Consider the following 26137-nt stretch of genomic DNA (forward strand, 5'->3'; position numbering starts at 1 on the left):
TCATGGACAACACTTTCTTAACATTGTCCTGTCAGTCTGCATCACTGGACTGGCAATGCATGAGCGAGAGCAGAGTTTCCATGACAACATGTAGTCGGTTAACCCGTTGGGTTCAAGACGAGTAAACGTGGTCAGGAAAGCTGGTTGAAAACAGCAGCAGAGGCAAAAAATAGAGAGAGAAATTTAAGCAAAACATGCATAAAGTCTGGAGGCAGATTTTAAGCTCGATGTTAAACTTTCTTTCTGCATCATTATTGATTTCCCGGAAAAAAAAAAAAAGCTTGACAAAGGAGATTAATTGGTTTTAAAGCCGGTATAACCTCTTGTCAGTGTCCTTCTAAAGAGAACAGACACACAAGACCAACTTGAGTCTCCCTTCCACCCCCGTCCTCAGAGCTCAGAGACTGGCTTCCCCCCGCAGAGGACTGCCTCCAGTCTGCTTTTGTTGTCAAAAGATCACAGGGGAAACTTGGCTCGGTGGGAGTCATGCTTCGGGGGGGGATCCACCGGGACCAACGGGCAGAGCTGCCTTAAAAGGAAGGCCAGGATGTGCAGGTCGTGCTTCTGTGAGCAAATGTTTGCACCCCGGTTCTGTTTACTGACAGCCAGAGACCTCTTTAAGGAAAGACTCTGTCCTGACATCGGACGTAGAGGAGAGGGAGTGGAAGGATTGATCAAAGTAGAGAACTATTACAGTTGATCTGTGAAGACGAAGTGGACCGTGAGTAGCTCTTGTCTGATTCTCTCATGTATTATCATTACTTTTCAAATTACTTCTAGCATCATTAAATTCTGTAAACTGTAAAGTATCAAGATATTTTACTCCTTTCCCAAGTTGTATCTCTTTAATCCAAACAAAGATGGACAAAATTTAAGTTATACTAACAGATACAATTATCCAGGACTTAAAAATCCTGAGGTCATGAGTATTAAAATAATTTATCTTACATTTTATTTAAGCACTAAAAACCTGCAATAACAGGTAATAATTTTTGCCACACGAAGGCAGATTAAACAAACTGTGAAGACAACATGGACACATGATGATATTTTAAGAGCAGCTTTAAGCTTAAAATGTAATGCAACTAAAACAACTAATTGAGTTACAGTGAAGTTACTCATTTCATTGTGTTTCAGTGTTTCTATTTGTTTTACCTACACATAATCTTGTCAAGGTCGTTTGTTCTTAGATCACTTATTGTATAGATCACTGAGCACTGATAAAAAAACATCTGGTGGAAAACATTAAATCTCTTTGTTTCATTTGAATTAATTTGTATTATTTTGGCCTAAAAAAATCAAGCAATTTAGTGTTAAATAACCACAATAGGCTTTAAAAACACCCAACATGTGGATTATGTTTGTAATTGTAGAATATAAACTCTCCACAGCTCATTAAACTGCCCCATAGTCCCAGAAATATCACCAAGGACATGACATCAGTGACCTCACTGGAATATAAAACCCTGCATTCAACTATATTTTATATTCCATTTGTTTTTATTTTCAGTGATGTTTTTCTTGCATCGTACAAAACAAATGAGATTATTTTTTAAACTAGGGAACTAAACCTTGGAAAACATGTTAAATATCTGTATAATATTATAAGTAATATTGTGTTTTTTGATCCAGATGTTGAAAACTGTAACCAGATCATCAGAGGTTCATCTTAACGACTCAAATGAACTGTACAGATAATACATAAGAGGCACAAACTGGGGCAAACACTGACCCCTTTCTTTGTGAAGGCAAAGTTAGGATTTTCATGTCCACATCTGGCCAACAAGAGAACTGAGCAGTGAAGGTGTTTATGGGTAAATTCTGCCCTGGAGGGTAAATTCTGAGGTGTTACATGGAAGAGGAGCCGCTGTTTCTATGTTAGCTCCATGCCAGCTCTGTAAAACTGTGTGCCAGCCTGCATTGGTTTCCGGACTCCTGCTCCTCTGGAGGCTCAACAGCTCCATTAAGAAGTGGATCCTAATAAAGATTTGAAGTACAGGAGGCTTAGTGGATATCCTGTGTGTGTGTGTGATAAGTCTCTATTATTCTCCGCAGAGATCTCTAGCGGATTTGGCTCGTCTTTGGCATAATGTATTCCGCTGAGTGGAAGAAGTTCATGCCGGCAGAGCAGAAAGGTTATCGAGGATCAATACGCTGCTGAAGGAGGGCAGATAAGGAGGTGCTGAATAACTGAGGGTTTGGTTTCCAAGACAATATAAAAAATGAATGAAGTCGTAGCAACTCAAGGCACATAATATAATACGCACTGATCGAATATAAATTATAAAGATTCTGTTTTATACTGATTCATATTTGATCAGCAATGACTAGTTTAACAGTTGTTTTTCTTCGGGGCATGGCAGAATCTTGTAGATACCATGATTTTTTTCACACTTTATCTGTCTCATGTACTACTGTCAGGGTATGGTGACAGTTTAAGCAATTATGACAAAAAGTTATTTTAATAAAAGTTACAAACTGCAGCTTTAATATAAAATACTGATAACAGCAGCTTTAAAAACATAGGCCTCAAAAAAGGTCATATACTTCATTGCATCAGTAGATTTGTGGATGAATAAGAGCAATTTATAGCAAACAAAAGGTATCTTGCAACTTCCTTAAAAAAGTTTTTTGTAGTTTGTAGTATGATATTGTCATTGTCACATGTTAGCTGCCAACAAAAGACTGCTGGCAAAAACCACTGAGTTAATTCTCTGCCAGACACTTTGGCAGGTATCCGGTTACTCTTTGGAGAATTCCCTTTTTTAAATATTTTTGTTTCATTTCTCACCTTCTGCTTGCCTGAGAACGCGTGGTAGTAACACGACACATAAGTCATGACGGCCTTCTCATCTGGCCTCAAGGTGCTAATGATATCTGCCCAGGGAACAGAGGGAGGAAAGGGGAGAGAGAGAGAGGAAAGAGAGAAAAATGCACAAGAGTAAAAGAGTGCTGAGACAAAAGGGCCAGCAGGGGGCGCAATCACAAGAGGAGGCAACAGCCGGGGCTCAAGTCATCGCCAGTCTACCTAGAAGGTTGTCTTCAGGTTCGTTTGATTAAGGGGAAATCTAAGTTTTACCTTAAAATGTTGGGGTAAATGGGACTGAATTTGAAGTGGGAAGTGAGCGGACGAAGTGAAAATAAAGTAGCTGGGAAGCTTCGGTTTAGCTGAATACGCAGCTTAAATAAATAAACACACTCTAGCAGATAATCCAGAAATACAGCCAGATATTTGGTATCAAATATCTGCCAACAACTGTAAAATATGGAGGCTAAAGTCAGTCAAACAAAGAGCAAAGTTAAAGTTTTTTGTGATGTTAACTTTGCATGGAGGGAGGAACTTTCTCAACTTTTAAACATTATATTTCTTTGCCTTTTCTGACTGAGCTCAGTGAAGTTTTAATTAAAAAAGCAGCTTTTCACCTCTCAGAGTCCAGCTGTGGCCTCTCTGCTCTCAGTGAGGCAAACCCCTCCTCTCCACGCTCTCCTGATATAAACACAGACATATTTTTTTTTTTCTTTGTCTATCCGAGTTTCTTAAACACAGCTGTGTTGAACCGCTCTCTCTCTCTCTCTCTCTGCTGCTGGGCCTCTCAAATGAACCTGACTCTTATGTAACTTTCAGCTTTGTGACGCTCTGCTTCTCCTCCGGCTGTCTGAGAGGAGACGCTGCACAATCCCAGAGTTCCTGTTGTGCCTTGAGGTAGCTATCAAACTAACGGACAATCATTAATTATCCAACAGAGGAAAAAAGTCAGACACAAAACTTATTTCGTGCAGAGTAACAGGGAAACAGACAGATGCGTATCCATTAAAATAAAAAAACAGCTTGCCGCTCGCTTTTGAATTGCCAGTTTTAATTCCACTCATTCCTCCACCCTCCATTTAAGCCGTCACTCTCAAGGCTGAACATAACCATCCGTCTAAATGGTTACGTCTCCTCCCACCGTGCAACACTTCAGGCTAATTTGTTTCTCTCCGTCAGCGACCGGGGCTGTTTATCACAGGCAATCATCATCATTTATCAGACCCAACTTCGCCTCCCACCCGGCTCGGCTTCTGTTAAGCGGAACAAAAATCCTAATTAGGGGCGAATTTGCCGACCTGCGGCGCCGTAACAAACGAGGTAGACTGGAGATGCTCGATGCCCCCCCGAGAACAGAGTTTTTTCTTCCCATCATGCATTTGGTGGCGTGAACCATGCGGAACGGAAAGTGAAGGAGAGTGACCCCTGCAGGGGGGCGTTGTGCACTGCAGAGAGAGAGAAGGGGAACTGTTAGGATGAAACACGCGGACGTAGAGAGGAGGGAAGAGGAGAGGAGTGAGGAAGAGGAAGAGGAGGAGGAGGAAGGAGACGCTGCATCCGGGATACCTTCTGGGCGCCTGAGAAGGCGTGGTAGAAGCTAGAGACGTAGGTCATGATGGCCTTCTCGTCCGGACGGGCAGTGCCCACGATGTCTGTGGGGGAAGAGAGGGGGAGAGGGAGGGGGACGGAGGAAGGACTTGAGGTTGTTAAACAGAGCACAGAACGATGAAGAAAACAGGAAGTAGAGCTGGGGATCAGCTCTGCACATAAACAAACACGTCGTGTCACTGTCCAGATGTGCTGAGAGGACCCGATTTAAACTTCTGTCTTAAAAACAGCAACACACATATTTTAAACGTCTACATTTGCAGTAATAAGTGAGCAGAAACCAAACCTGAAGACTCACAATGATTCCTTAATGCTTGAATGTGTTTGTAGAGCATATTTTACATTCAATAGAAAAAACGGATGTGTGTCCTCTTCTGTGTGCACAGCTGCATGTGTGAGCGTTAAGGCCAAAATAAATTCTCTCGGAGACATCGGTGTCTAGAGATCAATAGTCAGGCTGCAGGGAAAAAAGAGTCCATCCATCATCAAACATGTGCTGTTCAGATCTTCACCCGGGTTTTAGTCATTTTTGGTTCTTTTCTGAAAGCACATTAACTCTTAATGCTGCCAGCACAGAGGCCAATCAGCAGTTACCACGTAAAGGAAAAAAGTTGAAGCTCTTCACACCTCTGCAGACCTGGCTAATCGCTGTCAGATTGTAGTTTTCTTTCGGGGAAGTTATAAAAACAGGGGGTGGTGCAGACGTCGTCAGTGTCACTTTCAGACTATTTTGGAGTCTGAACACAGGAAAAAGTCTGTCCTCCTCCTCATCATCATTTCATTATTCCCCCCCGCCTGCTCACCTTCTGCGTCCAACATCTTGGGGATGTCCAGGTACTTCTCTGCCACGTCGAAGGCTGTGTTCAGGTTGGTCATGGGGTCGTCCTGACAACAGCAGACACAGCAGACCATCAACACCTTTAGACTTTACATGTCTCTCTTAACAATTACTGTATCAAAAACTGACAGGATATGTGCAGCTACAATGTCAAAACATAGATGATAGATCATTTTTTCTGATATTTCTCAAAAACATCTCTGTTAAAAGCTGCACGTTATCATTTAAAAAGCTGACATTTTTTTAAGTAATGTACTGTTTTTTCTATTTTTTGTTGCTTGTAAAGGTAGCAAAGAAAATAAAATCCCAATTATTAAGCGACAGAGCAAATTAAATACATTTTTCAAAACATATAATATAAATAATGAATCTATGTTATGTTTTGCCACGTATTTAACAATAAATTGAGTAAAACTGAAACTATTATCGATTAATCATTCGGAAAATTCACGGGACATTAATCTGCAACAATTTTTGAAAGAAAAATGAATATCAAATGTGAGGATTAGCTGCTTTTTCTTTGTTTAATGTGATAGCAAACTTAATATCCGTAGGTTTTGGAATGTTGGTCGGACAAAAATATGCAATGTGAGGATGTTAGATTGGGCTTTTTTGACATTTTATAGACCAAACAATTAATCAAGGAACTGAGAAAGTTATAGGCAGATTTATTAATAATAAAAATAATAATAAGTAGAAGCCATATTTTGTTGTAGCTCCCAACAAAAGCTTACAAAAGAGCACTTGTGCATCTATAAATTGAACACTCAGATGATAAAGTATTTTTCTTTCTGGAGTCCTTTTCATAATTTACCATTAACAAAATAAATGTTTTGGTTTTGTTAATTAAAGGACAGTTGTTTTTCATTTGTTGCTTAATAAATAAAATGATCTCAAAAGGAAAGCACTTTAAAAACTAATGTATTAATTATTTCTAGTGTGTTGATTTGTCTAATTTGCTACCAGATGTTGTATATGAGGGTTATTTAGTGGCACAGACTTCAAAGTCAGAGAATATCAAACCTAGTTGACACAAAGACACAAGAACGTAGAACTAAAGTTTCATGTGCTTTGATCATGAGAATTAAACTGGTTTTGTCTCCTTTCACTGTGTACTTGATTTTGCATAGAAACATTTGAAATATGGTGAACTTTCATTCGTGTTAGCAGTTCATCTTCTCAGTGGCTTCTCTACGTTTCCTCACCTTGCGCAGTTTTCCATAGTCGATGAGCTCCGGACGGTGTCGATGAATGAGTGCACAGAAACCCAAACCATCTTTCCAGCTGAAACAGAGAGAAGTCGTTGAGATGAGACTGAAAGTTAAGGTGAAACATAACGAGCTGAGGAGAAAAAAAAAATACAGGAATTTGACTTTGATCGAGACCATTCCCCTCCATCTGACTCCCTAATTAGTTTCATGTAACACACACACACACACATCTTCCCAGCAGCGTGGTGTGTTACTGTAACGCATCAGAAACCCGACCGCTGTCTGCCTAAACAGGGAGGAGACATTATCTGATGTACCACATGGTCCAAGTCTCCAATTAGAGTTGAACCACAGCTTCTGAAGTTTGAGATCCTATATGACGTTATTTTAGGAGAGAAACTATCCTTTCCCTTTTTCTTGCTAAGATTTATTTATTTTATTTTAAGCAAAAATACCGTTATAAAACATACTATACGCTTTAGATTACGTAAGATTTCATTCTAATGTTAGATAAGACAAAGTGTGTTGGACAGTATCCGATGTCGTGCCTCTCTGAAGAAAAGAAAAAGTGGGGACCCATCTAATCCTTTTCAAGGACGAAATTGTTAATAGCAGTCATTATATTTAGAATCTGAGCGCCAGATTCTGGAACAAGTTCAGAGAAGAATAAATCCTCGGTTACTTTGTACACTGAACAGAACCAGGAACTGGTTCTGGTTTACTTAACTTTTCCAGAATAATAATTTTCTTGGCGAGTGGTCTCTTGGATTTACTGACTTAAAGATGAAGTTTTACAGAATGCTGCAGCTGCAACATTTCCAACAAGCCTTTCCAGTTTTTTTTCATTTATATCTCGTGTTTATTTGTAATGTTTTTAACTGTTATGTTAGATATGAATGCTTTCATTAGCTATCGTTAGCTGTATTTTTGCTGCATTTCACCACACTGATAACCAAAGCTTTTAAAGTAGATTCAAAGCAAACAGCTGCCTATTTAAACATAAAAGGAGACACAGAGCAGCATTAACATTCATTTTAAGCCATGTTTCTGTCAAATTTCACTCTTGTTTAAGCTCCGTTTTTGGTCTCTACCAATTCCTGAGGCTAATATCTGCCTAAATCTGTCTGTTTAGTGCTAGCAGGTAGTATACAATTAGTCTGTCCTCGACCAAAGAAATTCTTGGTCGACTAATCACTCATACTATCTCGTCGAATAATCACTTAGTTTATTTAATCGACAAAGCTGAGTTTCTCCACAAAAAAAATCACACCAAAGCACCACTTAAAAACGTGTGGTTACCAGAGATGTGCTCATAAGTTACTCAGCATGAAAAAAAGCATAAGAAACGACTAATCGACTATAGAAATCTTAGCCGACGAAAACAAAAAAACAGCCTGATTTGTGCAGCCAAAAACTCTCACTATGACAGCAGTGAGAACTGAAACCAGATGAAATAAAAGATGCTAAAACTCTCACTATAGTTAGGAGGAACTGAGTCGGGTGATAATCTTCTGTGGGTGCTTCACTACAATCGACCCCTTTCACATCAAACATAGGGATTTAATCTATTGGTCATATATAAAATAATTTGTTATAGCAGCTTTAAGATATCCATCTGCAGAAATGTAGGAAAAAATGCACATGATACAATAAATAAAGTACTTAAAAGTGCATAACTGCTTAATTTAAAACCCATCACAAAGTCCAAGAACGCTATAGTTGAATCACATCTTTGTCCCGTCATCACTGATCGTGTGTTCATTTAGCTGGGAGACATATTTGTGGTTTGGCCTTCTGAGGTTCATTGAAAGAGGCCAGGCTTTCTAAATGCAGCATGATGGGATGGTGCAGTGCAATCTCAATCTCACTTTGGAAGACTTCTGGAGGATTTACTGCCACTCTCTGCTCGCAGGGTAACAAATTAGTGAGATGGGATAATTTTATGTATCTCCTGCTGTACTAGGTGCCAGTAATGTAGGGGAGGAGCTTTAACATGGTGACTCATTCGTCTTCCTGAAGCAGCAGCACTCTTCTTCGTCAGTCTCTCATCTCATGTACATCTATCATCTCTCTCAGATAAACCACATCAAAGCCCTCCCTTCGCTCCTGCACCGGGATCATCAGGCCTTTACCTTCTCCCGAAATGACCTCCCCTTCACCTTTCTTTTTACTTCGGCTTTCATCCACATCTGAGGATCACAGTGGTCTTCTTTTCAATAATTCAACACGCGTGGAGACATCCTGTGACGTAGACTGAGCTCGAAAAGAACTGTTTAAAAACTGTTTGCTGTTTGGTATAAATTCAAACACACTGGTTGATTATTTCCACATCCTGCTGGTCTGTTCTCTGTTAACTCTGTCTGGTTTCAGGTCTCCTCTGTTCAGCATCAGCACTGTATGAGGCGGTAACCATTTCTAATACTTTTATGTAATCCTGATGTGCTTAAAATGTTTTTCAATTTAATTTGAAGAAGTGTCTTGCAGAGATAGTTGCAGGATGCATACTCCAAAGCTACCAAGTACGACTGCAGTGTTGTGAGAGCGCTCTTAGTGCCCCCGTGCAGAATTGTGGTCTTGAAACACTTTCTTATTTAAACTCTGCACGCGTTCTCTTTAAGTCTGTTTTCTTTGGCAGGATACAAATTAGCTATTTAAACTGACACTAAATAACTGCACCAAGACGCTGGTCCTGGAATACAACCAAAATCAGAATCTAAAATACTTAAATGAATTTACACGTATAAAAAGACAAACATTTTTGTGTGTGATTGACAATTTCTCAAGTTTTAGAGGTCCAACAGACTTTTAAACTTAATCTTTCTTTTGTTTGATAGTCAGTGACAAGACAAGATAAGAAACATGGGGAGAGAGAGGGGAAGAAAGATCCCCTGACAGAAGCCTTGGGTTTGGTATTATGCCGTCGCCATCTTGGTTTTTTGCAACCAGACGTGAGAGGGTGAAGCTAAATACAACAGAACACCGGAGAAGACATTTTTAGGAAAAGCCAAAATGACTTAACTTTCATGACTGAAAACGCACTGTGAAGTTCTAAGACAAACAAGGACAACTCCCAGACAAATCAACGCTGTGGTAGCGACCTGTCAATCACAAGGTAGCCCCGCCCTAAAGCATACCCTGCATGGTTTACTTTACTCTAAATGGGACCATAATTTACTAAAGACTTAACTCATGCTTACAATGTTTACTGAGGTAATAAATATAGTGAGAAGAAGGTCATTTTCTCATAGACTTTTATACAATCAGACTTGTTTTATACAATCAGAGGAGTCGCCCCCTGAAGGTCAAAAGAAAAAATGCAAGTCTAAGGCACTTTGGCAATGGCCTTGAGGTTCCTGCCTGGTTATTACCATGTGGTATTACTTGCAACTGCTTTACAAGCTAATTTTCTGACCGATTTGCAATTTTTTACACACTATGTCATTGTATTTTAACCGCATTGTTCCTGACCTCTGACCTTTTGCAAACTTCCCATGTGGACCTTCAATTTAAAAGTTTGAGTGCCCCTGACCAAGAACAACAACGACCTGAGGACAAACAACAGTCTGCTCTTTTTCAACTCATCCCTCGTGTCTTCTTCATGACTATGAACACTGGAGAGAGAACACTGCTGGGAAGATTGCGTGGGCAAAGTCCTAACTCTTCTTTGCTTAAATTACAATATAACTGGATTTCAGCTAAATCTCTAAACTTGAGGGACTAAAAGTAATCAAAAACTCTTGTGGGTCTTTACTTTTGTTTTTAAAGCCTTGGCTCGTGTACAATTAGGCAGTGTTAATCTTTTAAGAGCCAAATAAAAAAAAAAGAAACCAAAATGTACACTAATTAAACCTGACATTAGGTGAGATGATAGCTCCACTGCTCTTTCACATTCATTCCGGCCTAATTGTCCCTGCTTGACGCTAAGACCCTGCGTCATCTTGTTAACTTTAACTGCATCTCTGCATGTGGGTAAAACACCTTTTTTTTATGTTACTCATGATGTGTTCCTCACCTGATGTGAAAGTTTTGGATGTTGACATTCTTGTAGGGCGCGGTCTTCCTCTGGCACCACAACAGGAGGCCCTCTTTGGCAGATGTCTCTGCGGTTGATGAGAGAAGGGATCATCGTGAAGTTGAAGAAATTCTCAGGCTTTTACTTTGAAAAATTCACGACTAATCCCTGTTTAGCGGTGGATTAAGTGGAGGTGAGGCGAATGCGGAAGCATGTGTGATTGCTCGGGTGTTTCGTGCTCCCTCGTAACCAGCGGATACAGAGAGGTGTCCGGTTCATTGTGTTATCCCAAAACAGTTAAATGAAATACTTTAAAACACGCTTTGCTGGAATCCAAAGCTGAAACAAATCAACTCTGATCACTTCTGACGTTTAAATTGGATTACATTGTAAGTGCATTATATATGTTAACCAAGGAAGGGACCATAACATTAACGTGTCCACCTCCTTAGAAGAAGAGCCGTCTCTGAATCATTCATACTCTAATTAACATGCATTAGCTCTTCTAGTCTATAAATGGCATCATGCAGGGTTTTTTAAAGCTTGGTGAGATGCGTGACAAAGGTCTTTACGCTGAGACACTGTGTCAATGAAGAGTGTTTTCAATTGCAAATGAAGACAGTGAGCAGTTCTTTTCAATAAAGTGAATGGACAAGAAGAGTGTGGAACACACACACACACACACACACACACACACACACACACACACACACACACACACACACACACACACACACACACACACACACACACACACACACACACACACACACACACACACACACACACACACACACACACACACACACACACACACAGTGTACCTTCCACTGAAATGTCTTGAATGGCGAAGCGGAGGATTATGGTCCAGATCATTCCCAGGGTCATCTTAGCGTTGCCGTCTACGATCTCTGAAAGAAGGACAAAGCAAGGACAATTATGTTTCAAGATTTACACATTTAGCATCGATTCATAATCTGTATTTTTCACATCTTTCAAGACATGTCTAGAAGCATTGATTTGGTGATTTCAAAGAGAAAAGCTGTCCAGATGTGTAAGGGTTAAAACTGGGTTAAAACTGGGCTAAGTGCGGTTGAAGTTTGAAAGATTTATGGACGTGTTAGCTTTTGGCTATAAGGATGGTGAATCTATATTCCCCATCTCAATATCCTCTCAGTGTGACACATTAAGTAGACCTTTTAAAGATTTTCATGTTCTAAGCGATGTATTTTTTTCCCAAAAGTGAAAAGTTATACGTATGATTCCCTGGGTCAACATGTAGAACTCACTAAAGCATAGTGATGTTATACTTCTTTGAAACAAACGCCCTCAGTTTGCAGACAGACAGTTTTTCTTGACTTCAAACATTGATTTCTCAACAGTGGCTTAAAGGATTTTTACCATTTAAACGGCATTTGAAACGTCCAACACCCATCATTCTTTTGCAATTTGAACTGCGAAGACAGCCCTTACCAATGTTGGAACGGATTGCCTTTCATTTTGTAAAGACATTCAAAAAACCCAGAGGGTAAATCCTACTTCCTCTCATCGAGCTCCGCCATCATGTCAACATTAACCAAAAACATGCAAAACTAATGACGTTTTCATCAGCCTCAACTGAACCTTGTGTTTAGTGCTAATGTTTGCATGCTAACATGCTAAGCTATGATGGTGAATGTGGTAAACATTATACCTGCAGCCTGCTAAATATCTGCATGTTAGCATTTAGCTCAAAGTAAGTAAGTACAGCCTCACAGAACAGCTGGTCAAGTCAATTGTATTCACATAGCTCAAAGTTCTTTAGAATCCGTACAACAAATGAAAACCATTTATCTTTAAACCCTCGGTTTGGAAAGGAGAAAAAACTCCCCAAAACTCTGTTAGCGGGAGAAAAAAAAATGAATAAAACCTCAAGAAGAGCAACAGACATTAGGATAGCTTTGATGGGTGTCTAATTAGTTTCAATAGCATTTAATAACCCTACCACAATGACTCGAAAGGATCTGCATCCCTCTGAAATAGTGATTTAAATGATGTTGAAACAAAAGATTGATGTGTATACGATGTCTTTGCAAGAAAATTTAGCAAAAGTTTCATCTTGATGTCTAGAAAATCACTTTGACTTTTATCCATAGAGATTTTCCACATGTCCATCAGTAAAGAAACTTTTAATTACTAGATTTTCACTTTTACAAGCTGTCAATAACAAAGAGTGCAATGGAAAGAAATAACGCTCTGGAACAACCTTTAGAAAGCAAATGACTCTCAACCATCTTTTTGAAAATTACAACCACGTATTTCAAAACAGCGTGCTTTGCTTTTTAACACCTTTCACAAGCCTTTGAGGGCAGGAAACTCAACATGAAATCCTGCACTCATATTATATTATATTATATTATATTATATTATATTATATTATATTATATTATATTATATTATATTATATTATATTATATAATTTTCCATACAGGCTGAGATCAGCTCACAGTACTTCTAAGAGCTGAAACAGTGAGTTAAGCTCTAATGAATGAAACTTGTAATGTTTCAGTCCAATAATTTGAGCCTGGACTTGTGGGGCCGTCAATCAGCTGGAGTCTGGAATAAACTGCCTCCGTCCAGTCCTTTTTCTGTCGATAATGAAAATCCCCCTCCACAGGTCACCCTGTTTGCCCTCCTTCAATAATCATTTGTTTCTCCCTCTAATCCAATAAGGAGCAGGACACGAGCTCCACCGCCGGCCGACTGTGACGGACAAACTTGGACTGCGAGATGTCAGTCAGATGTCTCTACATGTAACGCGGTGTGAAAGACGACTCGCATCGAATTAAAGTGGAGCTCTGTTGTTCGAGCTGACACACGCAGATAAATGTTGGGATTAGTCCTAATGAACATGACTGATCAACATGGGGGAGGAACGCAAATCCTGTTAATTCCCTTTGAAACTGCACCCCCCCCCCCCCACCACTCTGCTCCTTCATCCCTCACCCACAACAAACCCCCCCTGATGAGTCGAATGGATTTGACCCTTCAACTGGTCCCGCCAACGCAGCGAGCAGCGAGCTGGGCTGCAGGGCCGCTCCACCAGGGGGGGGATTCCTGGCCGGCTAATCTGTCTGGAATGCCGGTCTGGTTTAGGAGCTTTTATACCGGCCTCTGTGCAAAACAAATCTCCATCGAATCGAGTACTTTTTGTCCTTTTTGGAGCCAAGAAATCTTGTTTTCTTAAATATAGTGAAGAAGATCTGCTATTAAGTTTATATTAAATAAGCTCTTAGTTATGGTTGATTTACAAAAGACAACAATTCACTGGTTCCACTGTCTTGGTTGTAAATATTTGCGGGTTTTCTTTCTCTTTAAGGAAAGTAGATCAAATATTTGATGTACTTCACGCAATTTCTTGAGCTCTGGGAAAATGTAACAGGTATTTTTTTTATTATTTTCAGATATTTTATCTACTCAATGATTGATTGATTGATTAAGAAAATAACTCGCAGATTAATCAGTAAAAAATTGAATTCCAATTTTTCAATACATCTAATATATTTCCAATATGATACCAGTGATGACACTAGATCGATACTTGCTGTAAGGTAACAATGTGTTTTCAACCTTTTTTTTTACTGAACAAATAAGCTTAATTTCTGCGGTATAAGAACTTTGCCTTAATGAAATACAGTGTAAAATTGTTAAAATGATTTGCCTTATTATTTTTGCCGTGTGGGCATTTAAACCTAAACTGTAGCATAGAGCATGCAGGGGGTGAATCGTGGGGTAAAATATGTGAAATCATTATTTTATCGATCCACGTTTTATGAAGATGTAGCAGGATTATTCCCTAGTCAGCAGATTGTTTTTTTCAGTTACAGTTTAGGGTTGGTTATTAAAACATTTCCTTCTTTCAACAAGTTTGAGTCAGACAGTGAAAGACATGGTAAAAGCTTCTGATGGAGGGAGGAGAAGGGTTAAACATTGGTGTTACAAAGGTCAGAGGTTAACCTTATTAGGTCAGATCCCCTGTGTGTCTGACATGGATTTGACTAATTCACAAGGGACCAAAAATTCCAATACAACATATTTGTCTCAGTTATCTCTAGTGGTGTCTGGCCATGGAGAAAGTTTAGGTATTAAGAAATCTCTGTTCAGGCGTTCACAGGTAGGAAATAACATTTGTAAGCAAGGACTATTTCTTCAGTAGAAAGTAGTTCCAGCAGGACTTGTCGACAGTAAGGTTTATGGATGATCCAGAATAAATAGAACCATGTTTCAGGAAAGACAAGTTCCTCTTGAGTTTTTTCAAATATATCATATTTCACAGCTTTGAGCTGCACAATAAAATGTTTGTTCTACTTCATTGTATTAAGGCGAGGAGAATATCTCAAAACCTACAATATCTGCATGGCTGAACACCACAACGGGAATTGGAAAAATATGTATATTTGCTGACCTGACCCTTTAAGAGCCTTCAAATCATTTTTGACGTAGTGGACACAGTTTGTAGTTTCCATTAACAACAAACGTGTGCAAACTCTGTCAGTTCCAGAAAAAAACAGAGGGGTGTGTGTGGTTGTGAGAGAGGGAGATAGATAGATAGTGAGAGAGTGAGTGTTTACTCCGCTAAAGAGTTGTTTACTCTCCGATGGGAGGAGGACGGACATCCCAAAAGTTATTCGGGCTGAACAATGAGCAGCCTCAGCCCCCGAGGGGATTGCTGATCCTAAGATCTACTCCGAAAATGCACAGCAAAGCACAACCTCTGCAGGAACACTCTGGAATAAGGATCTCATTAAACTGCACAGCAGCCGGCGGCACTGCCATGGCAACGAGAGAGAGAGAGAGAGAGAGAGAGAGAGAGAGAGAGAGAGAGAGAGAGAGAGAGGGCCAGAGACTACATTAGCCATAACAGGCAGAGAATAGTAGCTATTGATTTGGCTGATGGCCTAATTAAAACCAATAGGTGACAATGTGAGCTGTAAACAGATTCAGAGAAGGTCAGGTGACTTTGTGAGAAATCCCTGACCTTCATGCTTTGGCTGGAGTGTCATTATGAGACGGGGATGCGGCATCACTCACCCTCGGCTCCGATCGACACCAGCTTCACTCCTTTGCTGGCGATGAAGTCAAGTGCTTTGTTAACGTTGGAGATCTTGTGGACTCTCATCTTGCCTCTCTCTGGTTTGGCCAAGCGTTCGCCTAGACGGGAAAAACAGGACGGATCGAGGAAGATGGATATGTCTGGCAGTGTCTCATTTAAAAATATTCGTTCTGGAGCACAGCTTTCCTCAGAACTAGTAAAACTGTTATTGTGACTTTTCTTATTGTTTTTCAGCAATAATTTTACATTTTTGGAAATATGCTTATTCGCTGTCTTGCTGAGAGTAAGCTGAGAAGGCTGATGCTACTCTTATATATGTCTTATTTGTGGATAAGATATAACATGTTGATTGGTGAGTTTTAGAGGTGCTGGTAGGCATTTATTTTTTACCTTTGGACAGAGCCAGGCTAGCTGTTTCCCCACTGTTTCCAGTCTTTGTGCTAAGCTAAGCTAACCGGCTGCTTGTTGGAGCTTCATATTTAAAAGGCATGGTGAAATAAAAAATAAGAAGAATTGACTTATTGTTTGGTTATCTTGTGCAAAATATATGTTAAAATTTGTTTTAAATGTTTTCTCTCTTTTTCTGTAAAAACTTTAAAAACTCACTCATCTTTAAATCCAACATAAATGAATTTCTCCAATCAAATGTGATTTGCAGCGACTATCTATCTCTGCCTGTCTTATAAAATCAAACTAGACTGTAAGGATTTGTTTTAAATCCCTTTCGTAACTTGACCCTGCACACATATTTTGCTTCACATGCATAATACATTGCATTTAAATAAAATTTCACTTTAATAAAACAGACATTAGAGAGTCGTATTAAGCTTCTCTTCCAACTTTCAGCAAGAGAGCAAATAAGCATGTTTCTCAAAAAATGTAGAACTCTTCCTTTAAGTCTGATCCTTGTATCCGAACTCAACATGTGACTGTGCTGGCGATCCAAACTGTCTGCGTTCAGCTAATCCTGTTAAGTAAAACGTTTACCGGAGATGACCTCCAGCAGCAGCATGAGTTTCAGTCCATCACGGAAGTCCTCCTCGATGTTGTCGATCTGTGTTCCTGCTTTCCTCAGGTGAGAGTTACACCAAGCTGTAAATGTCTGTAGAGATGGAAGAGAGGGCGAACAGAGTCATCAGACACGGCACTTATACACACACACATAATTATATACTGTATGTGTCTGCAGCAGCAGGCAGGTCAGGAGGCCACATGAGACACCCATATGCTTTCTGGGTAAGCAGCTCTGATTTTGATGCCATCGAAATCTCTTTCTGTTTGTTTAAGTTATTAAATTCACACCGTTTTACAATCTGTTGACAATGGCACCAGTCCAATGCATTGAACCCTGCAAGGCTAACGTCATCACAACTGGAAGATGGAGGTCTAATTCTCCTGAGTTGTATTGACACTAACACCTCTTCCACACCAGACGAGATGCAAACGAGCAAGCATCAGATATTTAAGTTCTTCCCAATGAAGATGTCCTAACCTGCGACGTGTCACTCCTTTGAAAATACGCTCCACCTAGCTCTGTGAGGCTGTAGGCTAAAAGCTAAATGCTAATACTAGCATAGCGACAAGCTCTCATTGTCAATGCTAATGCCGATGCTTATCAGGTGTAACGTTTACCATGTTCACCATCTTGGTTTAGCGTGTTAGCATGACAGCATTGCTAATTAGCCGTTAACAAAAGTAAAGCTGAGGCAGGTATTTGTTCATAAACCAAAGCATTGGACAGTAAAACTCTGATGATGGCGCCCAAGGAAAAGTGAAGGGATGAAAGTTATTACAACTCATTCTGAGGGGAATATGAATGTCTGAACCAAATTTCTGCGACCAAAAACTGCAAATGTCAACCTCATGATGGCTCTAGATGAAAAGTGAGGGGATCACCAAAGTCAGTAAGGTGTATCCTCTGAGAACCATGAATGTCTGTACAAAATTCCATGTTAATCCATTGAGATATTTCAGTCTGGACAAAAATGGTGGACCAGCCAGCCAACAGTCGGCCATCCATCGGGTAAAGCTGCTAATAAGTCAAATATGTGTTTAATGTGTCTGTAAGCTCCATGTGTGTTGTTTCGTAAATGAACCAGGTCTGTTGACTAATGAATGTGTATCCTGTTGGTTTATTCACACACTTCCACCCCGTTCATGAGAACCTTTCCCTGTGATGCTAACAAGCTTAAGTACCACACTCTCTCCTGGGAGCCGCAGCACACTGGAGCATTGTGGACCGTATACAGTAGGTGTAGCAGGGCCTTGGATTGTCTGGCATCGCTGGCATGCAAACACGCTAACGGAAAACATCTGGAGCAGGATTTCAGCCGCCCAACAGGAGCTGGCAAAGAGGGAGTGGGCCCGCCATGGAACCCGCCGTGAACGCCTCTTTATGAGTTCCTCGGGTTAATTACACCCAGGGCCCCCGAAACGTCGAGCACCATGTTTCCACCAGAGAGCTGAAGGAGGACCTGAAGAAGCAGAGCCAAGCGTTTATGAAAGCCTGCACTGTCCCTTTTGCTGGCTGGGGGAACAAAAGCCACTTAAAAGTCACTGGTGAGCTGGTTTTGGAGCACTCGTGGAACTTCCTCGATGAGATCACTCTGAGAAATGGAGTGGCGTGAGGTTAACACGGCTATCAATAAACTCGAGAGACGGTTTTTTAGATGTGTGCGAGTTTGCTGCCATGCGGTGGGAGTTTCAACCAATGAAAAAGCCAAAAGGATACTGTGGAAGACGTAGAAGGAGAAGGGCAGATTATATGGTGTTTTATCTCCGAGGGTAGAACTGACAGAAAAAGACCAGTTCTGAAGATTTATGTGCAACGGGCTGACACACGCCCACAGCCTTTAAGATACTGTATTCCTCTGAGGGTTAGTCATGATTTAAGTCAAGCTCCAACAGGCAGTAAGATATTTCAATTAATCCTAATCAATAGACCCTTTAGAGGCTTGGCAAAGATTTTAAACTGTTGAGGCAGAGCTGTGGTGTCGGCATCTAACGTGGATACTCTATAATTTAATCAAAGTGTTACGTTAAGGATGTTTGCTGGCGCTGCAGGTTCAGGTTCTCACAATTCTGAGTTGTTTTTTCTTTTGCCCAGGATGTAATTTTTTGACAATTGTCAGCCCCTTTTCTTTCCCTTCCCTTTTTTGGTTCACTTTCCCACCACTTAAACACAAACACCTGAAAGGAATGACAGAAGGGAAACTAAAAGTGTTGCTTGGGAGTTTTGCAAATGGCAGTAAGGGGTAACTGACCTTTAATATACTGATATCCTGTAATCACGAAAACACACATAGCCAAAGGATAGAAAAAGGGAAAGAGACCTTATGAAAGCATAATTGCAAGCATAATGTATAAAATGGGAGTGAGACAAGTGTTTTAAGTAGATAAAATGAGCACATTTTTTTACTTAAAACTCCTGCTTAGTGCGGCTTTAACAGGACCAGACAGCTGAAAAAGTCAAAAGGCTTTGAGTCGACCCATAAAGAGCGACTAAAAGTTCACAGAAGGAATGTTTGCTTGTTAAAAGTGCTGGAAGGAGGGTAAGTTTGGCCGCTCTGGGGCTGGGCGACAGGCCTCCTCCTGACAAGAATTAGCCGGCCCTCCTAGCGAGTTGCTCTAACGCTCTGGGTCACTGTGGAGTTTGGCAGCAGCACACAGGGCAGGCTGGCAGCCACCTGCACCGTCACATGACCCACTCGCTGTGTTTTGGTCAACACTCTCAGGCCCCTTCAGGTGTTGTGGGGCTCTTGGCAGGTCACAACCCTGAGTTACCGGTCCACCGGTTGCAGCGGCAGATTACTGCATGATCAAAAAACGTCAGTCTAATCTCACAAAATCTACTCAATCTGTGCCATAAAAAGTGTGAGGAATATTTGAGTATTTAAAAATAGGTCCACTCTGTGGAAGCCAGTTTCAGAGTTTTGGATTCTCTTATTGGATTTGGGGATGTTCTATATTTAACAATGACAGCAAGATTACCCCAAGTAGCTTTACATTTGCCAAACACTTTGATTATTCCTCTTCCTAAAAGCTTTTTCTTTGTTAAAGGTGTAACATACATGTAAAAAATACAAGCAACGACAAACACTAAAGCAGCCAAACATGGTGTTAGAACAACATAATAGTCTGATCCAACAGTTTTTTTTAAATTATCAAACCTATAATAAATCGAATACTGTTCTTATTTTCAAATCTTACGTGTGGATCATTGACTGGAGAGGATGCTAACTTTTCTATTTTTTAGCTTTGTGTTGTGAAACGTGCTGAAACAATGTCTTATAATAGATTTTCAGAATTTAAGATAATAAGTGTTCGGCCCACGGGTTTGATCATTTAAAGATGATTTGGTTTTCTTGCTACTTTCCCCAGCAGATTCACTGGGACGCATTTAAATCAGAACTTGGGAATACCAACTCTAGTTCCAACTCGCAACCGATTTTTAGCATTAGCTTCTGACTAGCTTGGGATGGACTGTGATGACAGCAAAGCTGGGTATGTAATTTGCAAATGACTCTAGTCTGTCTTTGTACCTCAGCACCACATAATTGTTGTGATGAACGACTGAAGGAGCTACCAGAGAAAATAATGCCCCCTGAGAGTTGTGTTGTCATCGGTTGCTATCGCTCCAATTACATGGCTCCCGTTGGGTTTTCCCTGTATGGAGGGCAAAAGTATTTATAGCCAAAGAAGGTGTCAGGATGAGTAGCATCATCACAAACATGTAGTGAAACTTTGTCATCATGTTCTCTTACAGTACCATCAGATCAAGTATATGCACTGATCACCTGTGATGATCATTTTATTCAGGCAGATTATTTTTCATTTTATTATATCAGCCAGATTTATCTACTTCTTTGTCATTTGGAATTTCCTCAACCTCCAGGAAATGACTTTGACAAACTTTCGATCTGAGAAATGATGTAAACAGTAAGACAGAACTATTTAATCAGTAAGACCTCGAGGAGATGATGATCCTAAAGATTGTAGTGGGTGAAATGTAAGCTTATAAACTTTTAAACTAGGACCTCCTCTTCTATTTGGATGAAGATTAACATTATGAAATCTACAGCTGTTCAATGTGTCAGATGCAGATGTTGATATTTATTCAACATTATGTGACAATCGGGTCGTGGTTGGTATTGGCGAAATAAAAGGACTCAAATCGAAAAAAAATCCCGCTGTAAGAGAACAAATGAGTGTTTTCTACATTGCCACTGTTGGTGGGAAATATCTCTGCCTCTTTTTCAATAGATTTCTGTCTGTAAAAGTGTTCTCAAAGATTGGTGCAAAATGGCGGGTCTCGTAAGTAACTGCTCTCGAGGGGACTGCGACAAAGCGTTTATCTATTGTCTTGGATTGACTATAAAAGAATGGAACCCAGTTTTAAAACAGCAAAACAGACGGCAGGATGTGATGCACATCAAGAACAGCTGTTTGACAGTGTGCAAAGTCATTCAAAAGGCAACAACGCCTCAAGCATCAGAGCATCTTACAGACTCTTTGTTGTGTAAATACAGTACTTTGCTGTGTATAGTGTATAGTATCTGTGTTCTCCTCGTACAAGTTGTGTCAGAGCCGTATGTGCTGTGAATCTCTTTAAGCTGTTAAAATGTCTGCTCTGGAGTCCCGGAGACCAGTTCCTGCTCATCAACAACGTGCCAGTGACAATAATTCTCATAACTGTGACTTAAACACAGTCTGTTTCTGCTTCAGTACAACAATGTCGTGTAACGGAGCAAAGTGAAAGCACGACTGACTGACTGCGTCTGCGGGAGGAACCGGAGGGTCGTCAATTTTGATAGCCCCTTTCCTCCTCTTCTGCCTCCTCTGCCTCCTCTCTCTCTCTCTCGTCTCAGCCTCCCAGAGCTGAAGGCGGGCTGTAAAAACAACGGGGGTCAAGAGGCAGAGGAATCTGCTCCACATCAACTTTAGGGAAAGTTGCCAGTCAGCGTCATTATGGCAGCAGTTCTCCCATGGCAACTACTGAACGCAGAGCTCAGCAAACACACCACATGAAGAGACAACACTAATGGGTTTTACTGCATTTCAATAGAAATTGTTTTGGTGGTGCAAAAAACCCAAATATTCATTTGCAATAATATAAAAGACAAGAAAGTCGTGGTTGTTTGGCATAATTCAATTATCAATATGGTTAAAGGAATAGTTCAAAAAATGTACGGATTAAACAAACAAGATATAACATGTTCATTGGTTACTAGGTTGATTTTGTTAGCTTTGCACAGAGCCAGGCTAGCGGTTTCCCCCTGTTTCCAGTCGTTATGCTATGCTAACCGTCTTTCTCTCTAACTTTACGTAATTCAATTAATAGGTGTATATCCCAAAATGTCAAAACATGAATGAAAGGTCATTGTTGACTTAAATAGTTTAGCAAACAACCCTGATTCAAAGTCTCTTACTAGTTTTTCTAGTACTTACTAGCATTTTAACCAATCTTCATCAGCCAGTGGAGTTTGCCCTGTTGTCATAGAGATGGATTGTTAACATGCTAGCTCATTGGCTGTTATGATTTAATCTATAGCACTTTTAGCACTTCTTCTGAATGGTTTATAAGTTAAAGATAAAAGTTAACTGTTTAACTAGTGTAACTAGTATGATGAAGAAATGAGCTGAGATAGTGTGATACAGCAGAAAGCTCTGGAATAAGATAAAACACAGACCTTGAGTTGGTATTGTTTTCTCAAACTATTTCCAACGTCAAAGCTGAATTACAAAACTTTTAAGGTAAAACGGGCAAGAAGTACTAATAGTGCTATGGATAATACAACAGCGTCTAATCTTATATGTCACTGATATCTTTACTGCACTGTTGAGGCAGAGCTGTGGTGTCGGCATCTAACGTGGATACTCTATAATTTAATCAAAGTGTTACGTTAAGGATGTTTGCTGGCACTGCAGGTTCAGGTTCTCACAATTCTGAGTTGTTTTTTCTTTTGCCCAGGATGTAATTTTTTTGTCAGCCCATTTTCTTTCCCTTCCCTTTTTTGGTTCACTTTCCCACCACTTAAACACAAACACCTGCAAGGAATGACAGAAGGGAAACTAAAAGTGTTGCTTGGGAGTTTTGCAAATGGCAGTAAGGGGTAACTGACCTTTAATATACTGATATCCTGTAATCACGAAAACACACATAGCCAAAGGATAGAAAAAGGGAAAGAGACCTTATGAAAGCAGAATTGCAAGCATAATGTATAAAATGGGAGTGAGACAAGTGTTTTAAGTAGATAAAATGAGCACATTTTTTTTCTTAAAACTCCTGCTTAGTGCGGCTTTAACAGGACCAGACAGCTGAAAAAGTCAAATCAAGGTCATCAAAGGTCATTGTTTAGCAAACAACCCTGTCCCCAACCCAAGTCTCTTACTAGTTTTTCTAGTACTTACTAGCATTTTAACTAATCTTCATCAGCCAATGGAGTTTGCCCTGTTGTCATGGAGATGGATTGTTAACATGCTAGCTCATTGGCTGTTATGATTTAATCTATAGCACTTTTAGCACTTCTTCTGAATGGTTTATAAATTAAAGATAAAAGTGTATTCTCTAACTTGTATGATGAAGACCTGTGCGGAGACAGTGTGTTATGGTAGAAAGCTCTGGAATAAGATAAAACACAGACCTCGAGTTGGTATTGTTTTGTCTATTATTATTACTATTTCCAACGTCAAAGCTGAATTTGAAAATTTAAAAAGGTACTTATAGTGCTATGGATAATACAACAGCGTTTAAGCTTATATGTCATTGGAATCTTTAATACACTGTTTATTCAATTTTTTACGTTATTTTGTGTCATATATTATTGATTTTCTGTATTAAATGGATAGTATGGAGATGAAATATGAACTTGATGTCAACAGATCCATCATCATGACATGTGACCGCAAGACACGTTTGAAAACACAAGATAAAAGGTAGGAAGTGAACTAATCGTGTCATCAACCGCCGACTGTCCGCACAAACTATTGCACAGATTAGAAAGAGCTAAAGTAAACTGAACCACCTAATCTGAATATATTCTGATAATGAAAACAGCTTTCTGACACATAAAATGAGCCTTAAACCTCTCAAATACAGTTTCCACTCCTCGCTCCCCCCCTCCACTCAGCTCCCAGCCTCCCCCCCCCTCCTCCACTCCCCACTCCATTAATCAACCTCAGTTCGGAAAATATTTCCTGCTTCTCTGCCAGGTCCATATTAGTACAATCCTTTTACTGAAATGAGCCAGCTCATGAGTGCGGGCCCCTGCCATATCCGAACACACGGGCAGGCGGACAAGTCTAAGGCCGAGAGGAAAGGCAGACACCGCTGGCAGAGCGTCCGACACAGGAAGGCGGTTTTCAACACCGCGGCCAGTTTCTCAAGCTCGAGTCTCCAGCTCGGGGTACCGGAGGGCCTCTCATGTCCCGATGAAACCCACAGACACAGGCAGATATATTGCACACAAAAAAAAAAAAAAAAAAACGTCTATATCTTTCCAGCTTCTCTTCCAGAAAGTTCCAGAAAGCAGAAGTGAGGAGGTTAAAGGGGGACAAAAAACATTTCTCGTTAGAATAAAATCCACAACATTAAACCGTGACGCCTCCCACAGCTAGAGCGAGATTGAGAACTTGTCTGGATGAGTTGGGGGGGGGGATGGCTGTTAGGTCTATTTCGGCTGCCTTGGTCTCATTCGGGCTCAGGGGGCCAGAGAAGTGCTGCTGGAAAGAGTTTTGCGGTGCCAGGAAAACAGAGCCGCTAACAGCTACGGCACCTTCCTCCCTCCCAGACTCCCAGATGATTTCCTGATGTGTGATGGATCGCGGGGTGTCGTGTTCAACCAGACGTGTTCAACCAGACGAGTTCACCGAGAGCGCGATATGATTTAAAAAAAAGGCCCTCCTGGAGGGGGGGAGCTGGGGAGGAAGGGGGAGCTGTGTGTGCCTTGCTCAAGGGAGTGTCAATAGTAAAGGATACAGAAGGGAAGATTGTTTGAGGGTTTTTTTCTGCTGCCAAGACTTTCCAAACTTTTCTGGAGATTTTATGTGTAGCATTGCTGTCATGCCAGCATTCAAAAACAGTAAAAATGATGCAGCAAAAATAACTTATTTCCATAAAAATCACTGCTATCTGTGGATTCACTCATGGAAGTTTTTGCAGAAATCTTTTGCAATAAATTCAACACAAATTTGCGCTGCTGACCAATAGCAAGCTGTCTTAAGAGTGCTGACTTTTAAGGTGATGGAGAGCAGGGTTATATGCAATGGAGGAAGCTATTGTAGCTTATTATCTGTGCTGAACCACCATCATTTGCTAGAATATAAACTTCACAAAATATATTTTTAAGACCAAAACAAAAAAGACAATTCCACCTCTTTCGACCTGCACAAATATGTTTTCTAATCAGGTTCAAAAGTAATGCGCGTCCAACCTACATACCACTCATCATCTGGAGTTTGTCAGTGTTGCCATGACAATGAGTAAATCTTAAATTCACCTGCTGTCGTAACTTTGACACCGGCTGCAGCTTGACTGAGCCAGAAACAGGACTTAAAGCTACAGAACAATTTGATTTGTGATGACTCAGCTTCGGTACATAAACATAAACAAAAACTTCCAAACAGGCTGGAAAAGTGCAGGTGTTGAAAAAAGATGTGAGGCTGCGTTCAGCTCTGACAGGTGTGTCAGCTGAAATAGATATGTGTTGCATCCTAAAATAAAAATAACCTGTCATCCAAAAAAGAACTGAGAGGAGAATCAGAACCGAGACTGAAAGTCTGGCAGAGTGAAGAGAAGAGGATTCAGGTTTCTGCCGCGGACGTGATGGAGGATGGGTGGAGCTGCTGTGCCGATGCTCTGCAGAACCGATGTGCTGTGGCTCCGTGCATCTGGACAGCAGAGACACTCGACAGCAAATTCTACCTCGGCAGTAGAGTGGGAGTCGAGAGAGCAGAGATGCATGATGCAAAGTCTGAGAGGAGTGATGGCAGAGGGGTGAACAACTACTGTACATGATGATGACTCAGACAGGAAAAATATTAGATATTGTGAGGAAATATAATGAGGCAGTATTTTCCCAGAATAATCTGACTGTTATCGAGCTCAGATATAATATATTTGCACTTCGTTTGTATGATGACAGCATTCTTTACTTTTTTATTACTTTCAGTGAAATTGGAGGAATCATAAAATCGAATCCAAAGCTTTGGCATTGAGCTCAATTTCTGTGAACTCTGACCTGTGAATGCGAGCAATCAACTGTATCGGGTCTCGACAGAACTGCCTTTTGACCTGATCAGAGAACCATCCAATTTCATGAAACACTGTTCTGCAGGAGTACACACAGTAGGTGGCATAGCCTGCACTCAGTCATGAGATACAAATATGTTTCTTGATTTAACAATGTTGTCTTATTGTCTGGTTAAGTGAAAGAGAGAAAAAGTCGCTACTACCTCACCATGTCCATCGCCTGTTTAGTGAGGACGCAAATTAAGTTTGTTGTGCAATTTTCTGACCGAGACTAAATCGTATTATACCATCACCATAAAACGGGTAATAATAGGGCTCAAA

The 26137-nt window shown here is 40.4% G+C and overlaps 1 protein-coding gene across 3 annotated transcripts in view; it reads right to left on the reverse strand.

Annotated features, from left to right (window-relative positions):
- Positions 1-26137, reverse strand: part of actn1 (actinin, alpha 1) — a 58216-nt gene that overhangs the window by 15446 nt on the left and 16633 nt on the right. For all 3 annotated transcript variants that reach the window (XM_054613475.1, XM_054613478.1, XM_054613477.1), the window contains exons 2-8: positions 16555-16669; positions 15546-15665; positions 11300-11386; positions 10476-10563; positions 6458-6536; positions 5218-5299; positions 4373-4458 (exon numbers count right to left, since the gene is read on the reverse strand). In XM_054613475.1, the coding sequence (XP_054469450.1) occupies positions 4373-4458; positions 5218-5299; positions 6458-6536; positions 10476-10563; positions 11300-11386; positions 15546-15665; positions 16555-16669 (657 nt within the window). The remainder of the gene's footprint in view (positions 1-4372; positions 4459-5217; positions 5300-6457; positions 6537-10475; positions 10564-11299; positions 11387-15545; positions 15666-16554; positions 16670-26137) is intronic.

The sequence above is a fragment of the Anoplopoma fimbria genome, chromosome 15, assembly GCF_027596085.1.
Source record: "Anoplopoma fimbria isolate UVic2021 breed Golden Eagle Sablefish chromosome 15, Afim_UVic_2022, whole genome shotgun sequence".
In the NCBI taxonomy this organism is placed as follows: Eukaryota; Metazoa; Chordata; class Actinopteri; order Perciformes; family Anoplopomatidae; genus Anoplopoma; species Anoplopoma fimbria.